This window comes from Cheilinus undulatus, linkage group 10 (genome assembly GCF_018320785.1).
Source record: "Cheilinus undulatus linkage group 10, ASM1832078v1, whole genome shotgun sequence".
Classification (NCBI taxonomy): Eukaryota; Metazoa; Chordata; class Actinopteri; order Labriformes; family Labridae; genus Cheilinus; species Cheilinus undulatus.
In genome coordinates this window covers 8,623,390-8,640,558 of record NC_054874.1, presented here as the reverse complement: position 1 = coordinate 8,640,558, position 17,169 = coordinate 8,623,390, and the positions used below count along the sequence as shown (strand labels likewise).

The 17,169-nt window shown below is 40.5% G+C and overlaps 1 protein-coding gene across 1 annotated transcript in view; it reads left to right on the top strand.

Moving 5' to 3' along the window:
- The first annotated feature begins 5,552 nt into the window (after positions 1–5,552).
- The window catches only part of atp11c (ATPase phospholipid transporting 11C), an 82,502-nt gene continuing 70,885 nt past the window's right edge, over positions 5,553–17,169 (top strand). The window contains exon 1 of the mRNA XM_041797173.1: positions 5,553–6,089. Within this exon, the coding sequence (XP_041653107.1) occupies positions 6,063–6,089 (27 nt within the window). The 5' untranslated portion in view covers positions 5,553–6,062. The remainder of the gene's footprint in view (positions 6,090–17,169) is intronic.

The following is a 17,169-nucleotide window of genomic DNA, read 5'->3' as shown; positions in this document are numbered from 1 at the left end:
AAATATTTTTTAAATATATGTTAAAAAATGGGTTAAGGCTGGCAGAAATGTTGCAAAAATGTCCAGATAAAATGATGAAAGGGGTTAGGGAGTGACACAAATGGGTAATAGGTGCCAAAATGGGTTGCTGAATGGCACAAAGGGACAAAAATTGGTAGGAAAAATTTGTGAAAAGAGGTTAAAATGAGGAAAAAATTGGTAAAAGTGAAAAAAAAGGGTTAAAAACTATCAAAAATGGTTTAAAAATTGGAAGAAATGGTGCAAAAAAGTAATGAAAAGAGGTTAAGCAGTGGCAAAATAGATGAAAAGTGGCAAAATGGATAAAAGAGTGGCACAGAATGGCAAAAATTGGGGTAGAGGCGAAAGGGGGTAAAAGGTATCAAAAATGAGTTAAAGTGGCAAAAATATAGCAAAAATAACCTGGCAAAGTAGTGAAAAAGTTAAAAAGTGGTACACAGGTGCAATAATTGGCAGGAAAGTGGCTTAAATGGGTTATATTGTGGCAAACTTTGTTTAAAGGTGGCAAAAATGATCTTAATGGGTTAAGAGTGGCAAATGTTTTGCAGAAATGGCTGAATCAAGTATTGAAAAGGTGTTAAAAAGTGTCAAAACTAGTTAATACTGGTGCTAAATCACAACTGATGGGGGGGGGGCATTCTCTGGGATTTGAAAGAAAATACAAATACTAATATAACAATATGTTAATCAGACCAAAATATTTGTTTTTTGTTTATTTGAAAGTCCGCCCCCCAGAGTCTCTGGCAGGACTAAATCTGGCCCTCATGCAAACCTACTTGATGACCCCTGCACTACATGGACAAAGGTATTCCGGGACTGTAATGAGATTGTATTCAAATACGTGTACTTTAATATAGAGTTGGACCCTGTTTTGTAGCTAGAACAGCCTCCATTCTTCTCGTAAGGCTTTCCACATGTGCCCATTCATTCTGCAGAGCATTCATGTGGCCAGGCACCGATGTTGAACGAGAAGGCTTAGCTCGCAATCTCAGCTCCACTTCATCCCAAAGGTGCTCTATGGGATTGAGGTCAGGGCTCTGTGCAGGTCAGTCAGGTGCTTCCACACCTAACTCATCAAACCATGTCTTTATAGTCCTTGCTTTGTGATCTGGTGGACAGTCAAGTTGAAATAGACAAGGGCCTTCCCCAAACTGTTGCCACAAAGTTGGAAGAATAGCATTGTACTGACTGTCTTGGTATCGTGAAGCATTAAGATTAAGCTTCACTGGAGATAAGGGGCCTAGCCCAAACCCTGAAAAACAGCCCCATACCATTATCCCCCCTCCACCGAGCTTCACAGTCAGGCAGGTGATGTTCTCCCGGTATCTGGCAAACCCAGACTTGCTCATCTGACTGCCAGTCAGAGAGGTGTGACCTGTCACTCCACAGAACACGTTTCCACTGCTTCACATTTCAGTGTCGGTGTGCTTTACACCACTCTATCTGACGTTTGGCATTGGAACTGGTGATATGAGGCTTACATGCAGCTGCTCTGCCATGGAAACCCATTCCATGAAGCTCCCGCCACATAGTTTTTGTGCTTACATTAATGCCGGGGGAAGTGTAGAGCTCTTTAGCTATGGAATCAGATCAGCTTTGGTGGCCACTTCATGGCTGAGTTGCTGTTGTTCCTAAATGCTTCCACTTTCTAATAATATCACTAAAAGTTGACAGTTGAATATCCAGCATGGAGGAAATTTCATGAACTGTCTTATTGCAAAGGTAGTATCCATCATAGTGCTATACTTGAAGTCCCTAATCTCTTCAGAACAACCCGTTTTGCATCTCAAATGTTTGCAAATAGCGACTAAATGGCTAGGTGCTTGATTTTATACACCTGTGGCAACAGGTCTGATTGAAACACCTGAACTCAGTAGTTAACAGATGTGGCCAAATATAATTTGGCCACTCCTGTATAATTAATATAATTATAGTGTATATGCACACAGGCTAAAAGCAAGTAAATTATGTCAAAGAAAATGTACCCATTTTCAATCATAAATCTCTGTATTTAATCCTCCATCCCTGCCATTTAGATGTTTTGCTTTGATACCAATCTGTGCACAACAGGACAGTTAGAGTAAGCTAAAGCCAAAATGTTCAAATAATCCAGAGAAATAAATAATTGGCAAAGGCAACAAAACCGCAACAATATTTAAATTAATTTATGCACTAGGGATGTATGATACTGGATTTTTGCTGATATCAAAAATGTTGATATTTACAGATTAATTTTTGCCAATATGCCAATACTGCTATATAAATGTAGTTCAGGCCTAAAACTTCAGTCCTTAGATCAGATCTCAACTTGTAATGAATGAGGATGAGCAAAGAAAACCCTGATATAGGTCTGATGATCCAGCCAAAAACTCCACAAACATATTCATTCATGCATGCAATATTTTCGCTGATATAGGCCGATGTATCATTTTAAAATTTTGGCTGAAATTTCCATATCTGCTACTGCAGATGATTGACTTTTTAAACAAATGTCTGCTGATACCATAATAAATAACATGCCAATAATATTGTGCATCCCTAATATGTGCTAATCGACTTGAGTCAGTAAAAGTAAATTCACTTCTACTGAATTATTCAGAAAATTAGGATGAATCATAAACTGAGTTGTTTCACAGCATTTAATTACTGCTGGTGAAATGATTCTTACATCACAGCACCCCGTTAGGTTTTCTGAGGAGGCTCATGGTTGTGCCCAACACAGACAGAGCAAACTGTGAGCCTAAAGCCTTTCTAGTTCTATTAATACCTGCAATATAGAAGGGGAAGATCATGTAACAAAGCTCCAGAAACTGAGTTTCAGCTAAGGCGATGGTGATGAGCTTACAGTTTATTTGCTATGTGTCTCAATGGTGATGATTTTTCTAAATATATTCTCACCCTGTTTTTAAATCCTGTCCTCCTCGCTCCAGCTAAGTCCAATGACTGTCCTGTAAACCATCAGAAACTAGAGTCATTAATCACTGTAGTAGAATAAAATGAACCAATTCTTCATTTGGCCACATGGTGGCGATAGAGTCCAGCTTACAGCTGTGTATCTGTTGGCAGCAGTGAGATGACTTGTGCTTTCTTATTATGCAACCTCCATCATTAATCAGCAGGTTGTAAGGACAAATTCTGAGCAGTTTGCAGGCACTTAGCATACATTAATTTCCATAGTGACTTAATCAGATCTGAACTGTAAAAGGTGACTTTATGCACAGCATCTTTTGCCAATGCTCTGACTTGTCTTGCAGATGTTTATTTATTTATTCAAAGTGGAAGTTGCTAGGCAAACATTTACTCCGGTATTTGGTCACTGTTGTTGCTTGTCAGCAGGGAGACAACTCTGCATGCTTTCTCTGCACAACACAAGCGCACTGCTAAAATTATTAGCATTAAAAGACTTTTTACATGTGTTTTTTTCTTAATTATCTTAACAAACCATGTATGTGTAGCTGATGTTGTGGGTGCTTTTCTGTAAAAGATCAATCTTGTAAAAAGACTGCTGGTTTATCATTAAGGTTGACACATGTTCACATAATCATCAAAGGTTTTGCTGTTTGGAGCACTAATCCAAACATCCATATACAAAGTCACAGTAACCTCAGATAAGACTCAGCCGGTGTCCTTGACGGCAGGGGTGATATCTGAGAGTTACACTCATATCTGTATAAAGATATATCTGTGCAATACTCATATGTAATTCCACTCTGGTTACACTTCCTGCTTTACTCTGCTCAGTCTTACATTGATTGCATGCCTTACCAACAAGGAAGTTCCTGAGCCTGACATGCAAACATGGTGCCACATGCAAATAACAACTAGGAGACACACCAATACATATAAGATGTGGGTAAGAGAGAGTGTCAGATTTCAAATTTCAGCCTACATGCACTTGAATATCTGTTTGTTGTTTCAGACTGAAAGTTTTCAATATAAGGTTTACAAGTTTAAACACAAGAATTTTCTTCAAAGTTTCTTTCTACTATTTAAGACTCTAAAAGGTTGAAATAAGGAATCTTATGTTGTTTTAGTGTCAGGAGGCAGAACCATTTGCATAAATTGAGCTAATTTTTTTGTGTATTTTTGCAACAAGTTCTTAAGAATGCATGCAATTAAAGTCACTGACCCTTACCAAGACTTCAGTCATAGTTTGTTCTTCAGATCGTGGGGACAGTCAGATGGTATCTTCACTTCCTTATTTTACAGGTTTTAGCTTCTCGTGCGTATCTTAGCTTTAATTTGTGACACACTTGCACAAATTTTCAGCACATGTGCACATTATAACTGATGACACTTTAAGCAGAGATGCTGATCGAGATATGTTTGTCAAAGGTGTCACTTGACTCAGCCAAGGTCAGAGTTCACAATTCAACAATGAGAAAGAGACTGGGCAGCAAGGGCATCCATGGGAGAGTTCAAAGGACAAAACGTTTGACTAAAACATCATGATGATCCCCAGAATTTCAGTGAAAATATTCTGTGGACTGACAAGACAAGAGTTAAACTATTTGGAAGGTGTGTGTCCCGTTACATCTGGCCTAAAAGAACATCATACTAACAGTCAAACATGGTGTGGTGGTGTGGTGGTCTGTGGCTTCTTTGCTGCTTCAGGACCTTCAGGTCAAAGTCCAGACTCAAATCTGATTAAGATGCTGCGGCATGACCTTTAACAGACTGTGGCTGAATTGAAACTCTTCTGCAAAGAGCAGTGTGCCAAAATTTCCTCTGCAGTGATATGAAAGACTTCATTGCCAGTTAATGCAAACACTTGCTTGCAGATGTTGCCACCAAGGGTGGAACAACCAGGTATTAGATTTAGGGGGCAATGACTTTTTCATCATCATCATTTAAAAAAAAACCTGCATTTTGTATTTACTCAAGATATCTTTCTCTTATATCAAAATATGTTTGATGATCTGAAACATTTAATAGTGGCAAATATGCAAAAGAAGAAGAAATAAGGGAGGAGGAAAAACTTTTTCACAGCAATGTATGCGCATGTGATAATATGATAATGCAATGTGGAAGGTTTTTGGAGGCAGAATACTTTTTTCTTATTTCATAGTAATAGCACTAATAGTAATAATGATGTTGAGGAATTAATATAGCAGAAAAATGCCTCATATATCATGTTAAAATGTTGATTCAATCTAAAAAGTAAAACTCAAAAGAATAGGCTGTTGTATTTTTTTCAATAACAGCAATATATGTAGGGCTATGCTGAGATATTGGTATAATATCCACCTAAAGCTTATTATCCATCATTCTATTATAAGGGATGAGCTGTCACTGTAGAAAATCCCTTCTGCATCATCGTCAATCCACAGAATGTATTCATATGAGGCTTCTACTCACTGCTCAGTGATGCTTGAAGTGGAATCAAACTGCCACCTCTCAGGCTAATCTCCTTCACAGAACATGCAAGGAAATAAGGAAGACACTGGCTCGAATTCAGACCACATTACCCAGAATGCCGTGTGGGAGCGAAAGTCGCCGCACCTTCGCCGGGTGGAGCTTGTGAACGTGGGAACGTTTGTGGGTTGCTGCGGGTTGCTTCTGCTGCTGGAGTAAAAATTGTTTGACAGGGAGGTTAGGCGACCTGTGAGAGGGGATTACACAAGAGGAGAGAAGTTCTTAGCGTGTCTGTGGCAGTTTCCGAGTCAGCTTGGAGGTAGACTTGAGCGCGACAAATGATTTGTACCAGTGTAAGCAACAGGGCACAGAGCGAAATGTCAGGGACTGTTTCAGTCTTGAGCAGAGGGAAGCGCGACTAGTACACCGCAACGCGGAAAATATTCAAGGGGGGTGAGAATGCGAATGGTGCGAAGATACCGAAATCAAACAAAATGGAAACGATGTAGCGTCGCTGCGGCATTTCATATAGCTAGAACTAACGGTAGAGTAGAGAATAGATAGCTAAGGAGCTAGCAGGTTAACTAACATACATGTAAAGTTATTCCCCGGAGAAGCAGAGCCCGGAGGCGTCTGTTGAAGCAGAAGAGTTCACCAGTATCACGAAATCACAGAAGATAAAGAAGAAGATGCTACGGAGAGGACTGAACCGACTGGTATGTGTGCCCTGGCATCAATACAACACTACACTACTCACACATAAACATTGTTAGCTTCTTACATTCTGCTGCCCCTGCTAGCGTTTTATTAACTGCTGGGATTCTTCCCTGGAAGAATGTAAGCTGGTATTTCCAGTCATTTCCCTCCCCCCTTTCTTCCCTGTAAAATTCATGAGAAAGTACAGAGCATAAAACAAACTGTTACTTCACACTGCCTCATAACACGAAGCAGCTGTTGTCTCACTTCGTTAGTCAGCCTGTTAGCTTAACTGCTAGTTAAGTTCCTGAAACAGCCAGGAAGTCACGACAGATGTATGCTGATGTTAGCTCAACTCAGGAGACGTTATAACACACTTTCAGGTCACACGTTTGAACTCTTTTATAAGGGAGATTTACCTCCAGTGTAACCGTATCATCTAAAACACAGTGGCAACAGCGTCTCAGCTTTATGTGATGTAAAGCAGCCTTGAAACTGATGCTAAATTAAGAGCGCATCATCAACCTGTCTCCAGGGACCTGGGCTGCTTCTCTCTAAGGTCCCCAAAGGCTGAAAGTATGAGCTCGTTTTACGTGCACGGACATGCATCAAACAATATGCCTTCCCCTGTAACCTGTGTGGTTAACGTTAGTCGATTTATATAGATGGACAGCAAATCAATAAGGAGCAAACTCGTCAGTTGATTAACTGTTGCAGCCATTTAACCAGGCTAAATATATCACTTGCTCCAGTTTTCTAGTTTCTTAAGTGACAGTAGGACGGATTTAACTTCTTTCAAACAGTATAAATTTGGACTTGACTGTATTTTCGAGGATCTTGTGAGGCCACCAAACTGGTTTTTCTCTCATTGATGACTTTATAGAGAAAAAAATCAATGTAAAAGACTGTGCAGCTCTCATGGGTGGGGGTGGAAATTAATCTGATTTTATTGATTTAGATTATTGCCATTATTGATTATTCTTTTCGATTAAATTCTTTATCAATTCCCTTATCAATTCTTTCCTGTGTATTTTCTTTTCCGAAAAAAGTCAACTATGTAGCAGTTGTCATCAACTACATTTGTACAAGTTCCAGCCTTTTTCTTGGAAGGGGCCGGACTTGACAAAAACTAAAATTAAATAAATATTTTTGTTAACTTAACATCTTTTTGTGTATTGTTTTTGTTTGTTTCTCAGAAATACAAATAATGTTTTGCCTTTAGCAGTGAGATCAGTCCCAATTACCTAAACTACAACTACCACTAGGGGGCGATTGAAGTATTTTGCCTACATATTTGAGGGGCTTGCATGATGTTTTCATTGTTAACTCAAATTTAAATAGGTCTCTTCCTCTTAACACAGAACAAGATGCATGCCACCTTCAGTGAGAGTCAGTGACAAACACACTGTAATTACTGGCTTTAAGAAACAGTTTTGATAACTAAAGGTGTTAAACATTAGCCTAAGTGTTTGGGAGGAAAACATGCTAAGTTCTCTTTTTGTTGGAAATGTCTCAGTTGAAATAAACTGCTAAAATAAACTTTGGATCTTCAGTCTCTGAATTTGAAATATAATACAATGCTGCTCCTCATTTTCTTCAAAAGATAAAACCTTAAAATAAATAAAAGTCTAGTCTCTAGATCCTAGATCACTGGACATATAAACAAATAAAATGAAATCTAGGAAAAAATATAAGCCATGAAATCACTGTTCGACAGGAATTGTCTTGAGAAATCAAGCCACACTTTCGACCCATTTAGCCTGTTTTGTATGAGGACCAACCCTGCCAACATGGGTTGGGTTGAAGTGTTCGCCTATTGGTTGATCGGCATGTGAGTGCAGAGATCTACTTTGCATGAAATACTGGAAGTGTGCTCTGTGAGGAGCAGGGAAAACGGGAGGAAAACGAACTAATATCTGCTTAAATTGGAAATATTCGGACGCGACAGAGATCCGAACTGTTTCCCAGTCTGTGGACATTGATATCTGGCCACAAATCAAGTTTCCTGACATTTATCTGGACCTAATTTTGTTTATTTATTTTTAATTTTGACAGGTTTGGTCCTCCATAGCTTTGTGGCCGTTGCCATCTTTACTTCCTCAACTTCCTTTTTCTTGTTCACTTCACTGCCTCACGTGAGTTTGTGGTTTTCAAGGCACGTGGAACAAAGGCATTATAAAGGAATCATCCCTAAGTATGATGAATTTAATTTCTTTTAAACAGTATATCTTTGGACTTGACTATATTTTTGAGCATCTTGTGAAGCCACCAGTGTTTTCTTCCTCATTGACGACCTTATTGAGAAAACAATCAGTATAAAAGGCTATGCAACCCTCCTGAGGATGCACAATATTTGACAATGATAATCTTTCTGTGCTTTTGTGTCACTTAAATGCAGCCACTGGATTATGTCAGTACAAAGAAAAAGTGGGTATTCTGCCAGCATGAACTGCTTTGACATCATATTTCTCGATTGGTCAATTTAATGTGTACCCTTTTAAAGTTCCTCCATTGGTTTCATTGCCTTCCTCATACGCTAATCAGTCATGGGCCGGCTAGTTGAGAGTGGAGTAACTCTCTGCAAGGCCAGGTTTATAAATGCTAAATCGCCTTTACTGCTCCTTTATCATCCTCTTATGCACCAGGAACCTGTTGTCACCGCTGGATTGAATCCCCCAAAGGCTCTGTGAGCAGTATAGATACTGACAGTGAATAAGGGGAAGCAATATAATAATTATAGTGCCTGACCCTCCTCCTGGCCTCCCTCTAAGTGTTGCCAGGTCAGCTGATTTTCCTGCTTCTGGAGAGGATTGCTGCTGTAATTTCTCTTCAGTGTGAGCTGTAAATAATATTTTGTGTGAAGCAGCCAGCCACACTGTCAGTAATGCACACAGTTCCGTTATCTCAGGCTCTGGCTCCCTGCCTCCTGATTCACACCATCCTCCCCTTGCCCACGGGAGGTACATGCGCATCATGAAGGAAGGGAGCGATACAGAGCGAAAGGGGGATTGCCTGCTCATGCCAGAAGGCGCAGAGGAGCCTCCACGTGTCTCACTTGACTCTCCCGCTATCCTGCCCTGTGCCACTAAATCCTGAGTGTGTCTTTGGGAAACCATTAAATATGGCTATGGGAACGATTGAGGCCGAGGCTTTTCACTGGGAGGGGGGAGCTCCAGTGGTTGTAATGCTCTGACAGGAATGCAAAATCACACACTTCCCTTTGATGTTCGTTCAAGCCCTTGAAGGCAGCAGTCTGATCTGTTAGAGGTGGAGCCTGGCGGAAATGTGATAGTATTCATGGTGGGAGCCCCTGCCTTGACTGCATGGAGAACAGCAGCGACCCATGAAAACACAATCACCCAGGCAGCACCTCGCACTATCTTTTTTTAGTCCTCCTCCTACTCTGTGGCTCGATGAAATCACACGTGTGAAGCTTATGATTTTTGTGTTGTAGTACTTTTAAAAACCCTCCTCCTACTCTGCACTGAAGTACGCCCGAGCTGTAGCAAAGTTGACGAGCCCTGCGCACAGTTGGAGACTCCACAGGTGCTCTTATCCTGTGTACAATGGCAGGATGTTGTCCCACTGACACCCGCGGCACTGCTTTATGTTTGGGTTATGTAATAGTAGAACATGGTGTTGAAACAATCATCCATTTAGTTGACTAAATGAACAAGTTCCTTGATAATCAGCTTATCTTTAAAATCCTTTACTAGGCAAAAACACCGGACATTCTCTAGTTCCAACTGGCCTCTCAACTCCCTGGATTTCCTTTGTTTTTGTTGTCATTATGGAATCAAAACTGCTGTCTATTTCATAATGATTAATAAAAGAGAACAGTGTTTATTTCATCAACTAAAACTATGACAAAAAATGTCTGTTGACTACCTTTTTTTTTCCACGATGAAGGCTAATACTAGCCAGAAGTAATAGTTATTTAGTGATTAAAACTCTGGCAAAAAGTAAGTTTAGTTATAATTGAGGACACTAAAATGAGACTTAAATGTCAGTGCTGGACTGCTGGACCTTCAAAATCTGTGATATGTCTCTACTATGCATACGAGCAAGCAAGTGACTATTTATAGAGCTCATTTAATTACAGGAAAGCTTGTTGTTCTTGACATTGGGGGTTTAAAAATGTCAAGAAGTATTTCCACAATCAAAAAAAAAAAAAAAAAAAATTAAAAAGCTTTTGAACAATTATGCCAGAGACGAGAAGTAGAAATTAAACAGTGGGAAGCATAAAAAAGAATGAAAAGGGCATAAACAGACAGAAAAAAGACATTCTTTGGAGAAAAGATATTTACCTCCGCAATGGAGGTTATGTGATTGGCAGGGTTTGTTAGTTTGTTAGCAGCATAACTCAAAAGGTTATGGATGGGTGTTGATGAAGTTTTCAGGAAATGTCAGAAATGGTATAAGGAAGAACTGATTAGATTTTGGGAGTGATCCAGATCACTGAAATGATCTGAAATAATAACAGAACATTACAAGACGAAGTTGTTTAACAGGAAAATGCAAAGCCGGAACTACACCGTTTACACGGCTGCTGGGCGGAGTGATTTCAAAAGCGGTAAAAGTGGTTTACTCAAGAAAGTAGTTTCGAGTATTTGCTTCATGTGTCATAATGTAACATAATTATACATTATTATTTCATAGCATGGTGAATGTGCAGGTCACAACTTGTCCACCAGAGCATTTTGGAGTTGTTGGATTGCGTATTTGATGAGTTTGATGAGGGAAAGCTGGAATTACCATAAGACTCCATTGTGTTGGCAGAGCAGCTCCCATCTCAGACCTGCCAATCAAAAAAAACAGCTTGCACCGACAACTAAATGTAACGAACCTATTTCTAAGACTTTAGGGATTATGGCAATGGGCGAATTTGCCAAAACGTTGAAATATCCCTTTAAGTAGATTTGCACGTCATTATAAATGTGTATCGTTCCAAATATAGGTTATCGGTTTCATGAACTTATAAATTGGTATGGGCCGTGAAAAACCAATATCTGTTGACCTGACTTTTGTCCACAGCAATGTACATCTGAGAGTAAGTTGAACACAAGCAATGATCTAGACAGGAGGAAACATCATCAGGAGGGGTTGCAAGTCTGATCGGGCACAGATGCTGCCATGCAGTGCTTGAGGCAGTGCACATGGTGCACAGAAGCATTTTTTTGTTTTCCTAATCCTATAAACCTCAGCAATGAAACAGCAAGCCATCAATGTGGGACCACTTAACATCATCATCGATTACGCTGTCTTCACCAACATAAAGCACCATATTACCAAGTGCTATTAACACAGAGCCGAGCCTAAAACTTTCAGAAGTGCATAGTGTGAGCCAACTGTATTACGGACACTCATTTCTACTTTGTGGCTAAAAGGAAAGACAGAAGGACTTATTTGACTACAACTGGATTAAAATGTAACTAGAACTGAAAGGTATTTTAATCTAAAGGCCAAGACTCAAACTAGATTTAAAACTGCAGCCCGAATTAAAACTGCAAGAGAATAATTGGCAGAGTAATTGTTTATTGTAATGATTTATATTAATGCTAGTTGGTGGCAGCTCCCTTAAAAACAACGGTGCTTGTAAAATATAATGCTAGATGGACCGTTTTATGGTTGGAATTTATTCACCCTGTATAACGTGTAAGATGTCTAGGTTGGTTTATTTGGCTTCATATGCCTTGAATTAGGCTTCACTTTAAAGCAGCCTCTTGACGCTACTCAGACATAAGTTGTTGACAGCTTAGTGAGTTGTGCGCGTTTGGCTCGGCAGCATTTGAAACACTACAATACATTCCAGAAAAAGGTTTTTGCTGGGGTTTAGATTTCAATTCATAGTCACTACAGAGATGTCATGGCATTACACAATTCATTTCCATAACATAGAACATCCACCTTTGAAGCTTTGTGTGTTTTTCTAGTGGCCTGATATAGCTTTGAAGTGCACCTTTGAGGGGGATTTTATTCTGAGTGTGAGGGGGTTTTCTGTCTTTCTCTCTATCATGCTAATCCAGTTATGTTCTGAGGCCTGAACAGTCAAACGTTTTCTGCCTCTGCTCTGGGTGCAGTGCTACTCGGGTGCTCCCCCATTTCAGTCAGGCTTCCCCCTCACCTCTATGCCCTCCTCTCCATTTCTCTTTAGTCTATCCACCCCGCTGCAGGGTGAATGATGCACTGAGGTCTGCCGGTGTCAGATGTGTCTCCACTTGACTGTGACCCAGGCACCAGTAAGCAAGCCCTCACCTGGCAGGAGATGTAGTTATATGTGAAGGGTTGCATGTCAGGTGTGTTTAGAAGCACCGGGGTTCTTTAAACTAGTTTCTCGGGTCAGCCAAGAGCACCCACAGCTCTAGGATGCACACACGAACATGCAGGCCGACAATGCTGACATGCACACACAATGCACTTTAAGGTGATTTGTGCAAACATAGTTTTTAATCACGCCAGATGCTTTAAAGACGCTCTCTGGTATCAGTTTTCCTTTGGGAAGCTAATGTTTTGTTAGCTAAAACAGGATTTTTATGCATCTCTTTGATTAATTAGTTTAATTTCCAGCATCCAAACCAGTGATCTCAAAAGAACCTGACACTTTTTTCATTTGTGTTCATAAACAGGCTGCTGAGAAGGCTCATTACTGTTGTCATGACAGCAGAATTTTTAACTTTAATATTAAAAATCAAATGACATTGATAGCTGTTGGGATACTGCAGCAACAAAAAAAAAAGAATTCCCAGGCACTTAATATGGTTTCAGTTCTGGAAAAAAATGCAAACACACTCCTACTAACTTCCTAAATTTCTCAAATAAATGCATGTTGGCAACATGTGGGGGCCAACAATCTTCCGGGGTCTAAATACTTTGTTATGCTCTGTGTAATCCCAGTCGCACTTTATTATTGCAAAATCATGTTGCACTACTATCATGCATTAAAATTAAAGGGAATATATAATTTAGAAATGAGTGATATTGGGAACTATCATACATTTTGACAGCCTTGATTCTAGGACTGCACAAATCTTCATGCCTTTATCATTGTCCCTCTGTAAGCCTTCGCCAGCTATCACAATTGATAAGAACAAAAGCCACGCCTCCTGAATACCTGCCCCCACTGTCACCAGTTAATTCAACACCAGTTAATATGGCACACTCTAAAAGTGAGTCACAGGCCAGTGCTGACATCCACAACTTGATATTACTGCATATATGAAGTATGAAATGTTCAGTTTATCATTAAAACATGCAAACACAAAACATCTGAGTCATGTAGGGCTTGCAAAAGCAGGAAGTAATGCTATATTGCAGCTAAGTTGACCTTTGTTTTGATGTGATGTTTCAACAAACTTTGTGCGAGCTTTAGTAGTGGCCGGTGCATGCAGGGTCGTGGCAGGAACAATAATGAAGAAGCTTACCTGTAGCTTCAGTAGACTCATGAGCCCGTTGTAGCTTCCGTCTTGTAGCATGTGGTTGTGTGTTTGAGAGTGAAGATTGTCTCCTCTTTGGCATGGTGGAGGGCTGAGTGAATGTGTTATATGGACTGAGAAGGGGGCAAACTGAAGCAAAAGGTGCAACAAATTGGATTTTATTGAAAATCTGTACATATTAATGATTTTTTTTGTGGCACTAGTTTCAAACCAGTACACCCAAAAAGTCTTCCATGAGATATCAAGGACAATTGGAGCAACGGTGTGGTGTACAAATCAAGACAGACAGACAGATGCCAATTGCAGAAGTAAGATAAAACATTTTGTCATATTAAAGCATAGTTTTCTCACTGAGCGTAGGTAATGATGTTTCTAGGCCTATAATTTCCCATTCTGTAAACCAACTTAGTAGGTTTGTGGAATTTGTAGGGTGCACAATAACTATCGGGCCGATAACAGGAAATTATTACGTCATTCTAATCAGTCCGATATCATTACGACGAGCCCCGATAACATATATATTTTTGTCAGCACGGCAGTGCTGGCGTTTGTTTTCTTTCTCAGGAGACTACACATTCCGAAACAGCAGGTGGCACCGCAGTACACGACCTGCTATTAAAGCACCAAAGAAGAAGAGAAAGTAGCAGCCCCTGTGCTAAAATGCTAACAACACGTTGCCGTTATTCAGCATTGACGGGGAGGATAACACGACCGTGTGTGTAGAATTTGCCTTGCAAAGGTCGCAAAGAGTAGAAAGAAGTCGTCGACGGATCTTATAAGTCACTTAAGAGTCATCATCCTAACAACGCTACAATGAAGCGGCAGCAGCCACTAGCCTCAGCCGTGGGCATTAGCAGGAATTGAAAACTGCAGAAAGCTTGCCAGAGCCAAAAGGCGCAACATTATAACAAAATCAGTCTGACAGTCTCCTGATCAATCGCTACTTTCATAGACGTATACCTGCCTGCTCTGTTTGATGTGGTTTCATTCAGTCTAATCGATATTATGAACAGAAATTTAACCACAGACCACGGTGGACTTTACATTCTTAACCTATCTCTGATGGGGCTTGTGTCAGTGCATATTTTTAATCTTTATGTCAAACATCAGCTTGCTTTAATTCTGGCTTAAGCAAAAAAAAAAAAAAACAGACCCCCAATTATCTCCATTTGTTCAGCATAACAGCCTGTTATCATTTGGTTTTATGGGAGAAACCTATGTCAGTCGTTTGTGTATGTTGTACTTGGTACACAAATGTTTAACTAAGAAAAGTGAACTATAATAACAGTTATAAAGTCAGAATGGTTCTTTGTTTTTTGAAAAACATGTGTGATATTAGTTAAAATGAGTTATAAATATTTTTGCTCACTACATATTAACCCCTTCTTACCCCCAGCTGTGCATAAACACATCAAATAAACTTCTTTTGTTAAATCAACAATTGAAAAAAATATATCGGTTATTATCGGTTATCGGCCATCAGGAGTAGGAAACTATCGGTTATCCGTATCGGTTCAGAAAAATAGTTATCGTGCATCACTAGGAATTTGGCTAACATTAGCAATGCTAACACCACAGTGCTTCGATCCTCTTTGCAGATTAACGTCCACGTTCTTGAACTGAATATCATCACTCGCTGCTTTGGTTAGATGTTAGCAAAATCTACTAGTGGCGGGCGGTTGTGTTACAGTTTAGTGTGTTTGACAGGGATTGTGGGCCTGAAATTATTTTTTTTAAAAAGTTAATTAGTTTTGGAGACTTGCGATTCTGGTGCCGACAACAAAAACATCAGAATTTTACTGATAAGCCGGCCAATTGCATTCCTAATTCCCATGCTTTCACACTATTTTGATGCAGTCAGATAAAGCTAAAACTGACCATAAGCTACCCTCAGATTAGTTATTGCCAATTAAGTGTAGGAAAAAAAACTGTTCTTAGGACTTACTCTGCATTCAGTAGTGACATGTAGCATGCAGACACGGGTGACTTGTGAAACATGATGATAGAGAAGCAGATAGGAACTGTGAGTTACAGCTGAAATGACCTCTGTATTTTTTGTTTATTTATTGCATTCCTATTGTTATTGCATTATGGAACAGTGATATTGCACATAGCCTTCTCTTATCCTGCAGACCTACTGTATTCATGTTTTGCTGCATCATCTTCTCTGCCTCTGAATGTTCCAAATGTGTTTCCTGTTTTGCATTCAGGTCAGTCTTGCTTCTATATCCTCCTCACGTCTGTGAGCAGCCGGTAGCACCTGTTGGGAACATATTAGGGGCTTTTATTAACTGATGAGATACAAGAGTCTTTGAACAGACTTGTCACTTTTTGGGTGAGTAATTAGAGTAAGAGTACATCTGAAGGCCACGGACCACACAAAGCATGCAGGGCCGTTTGATTTATCAGCCTCTTTTTGATTAGGAGAGATGCGTATTGATTGGGAGCTGTGCTCAGTTTTGCCGCCATTAGTCTTGTATCGCAAACAGGCTGGCGAACAGAATTGCTTACTCTGATTTCTTTCTCTTCCTTCCTCTCTCTCCGTCTGGTCTCCTCCTGCATTCTGCCCAGTAATGGAAACCCAGCCAAAGGAGCTCATCTGCAACACACAGCAGGATAATAAATATATTTAGTGTGAGGAGGGAGGGAGGGAGGGGGTGTGAAGGAATAAACGGCTGGCTGTGGGGTTAGCGGGCTGATGAAATAAAGTGGGGGAGTATGGAAAGCCCTGCGTGACTCAAACCTGAGAAACTAGAGTGAAACCAGGAGGTGGGGTATGGACCTGTAGCCTCTTTGCACCTCTCCATCTCCTCCTCCACCTAATGGACAGGCTCTATTGGGCTTCCTGCGGTGGTTAACACTGGAGTGGGCGGATTTGCTAGGATACAAGGGGACCACGGATGGCTTTTTGTGGCAATTTTCCACTTCCCTTTAAAAGCTTGGTTGAATTCTCAGTTTGTACTTCTAAATAATTCAGGTTGCTTCATTTATTTTGAATTCTCCTCACGTTGCTCCTCCCTTTTTCCTGACCCCACGTATCCTCGCCAGGCTCGCGGCACTCAGAATGCATCCTCATCATCCATATATGTATAAAGGCTCATCCAGAGAATCTCTGTGCCATGCTCCAGCTCTAGCATTACCCAGAGAGCATCGCAGTAAGATGTGAAGGGAATGCTGAGATGTGTGTGGGTGTGGGTGTGTGTGTGTGTGTGTGTGGGGGGGGGTGATGTTTTCTCTCCTCTTTTTTTTAGGTCTCTGTCTGTCTCAATCTCTGTGTCTGAGCACACAGGGAGAAAGAGAAACGACTGTGATGTTTCGTCATCCCAGTTTTCTATTGTCACCTGAAATGATAGGGTACTCGCTGACACCGAGAGGAGGAACCGCAAGGTCCCTGAGAGGATTTAACGAGTGCTGGAAGGCAAACGAACATGCCCCCGCCCAACGCACAGGCTTGTATGATCACCTCAGTTAAGCATCAGCATCAGCCTGCAATTATTATCTCCATGGTGAACTCCCAGCCAACCAGGCAGGCAGGCAGACAGGCAGACAGGCAGGCAGGCGGCAATGCTCAGTCACTGGGAGAAAAATAAGTCTCTTAAAAGTGGTCACAGTTCAGTGGGAGGAAACGCTCGCCGAGGAAACCCAAATCAACCGTGCCCCTGTGAGT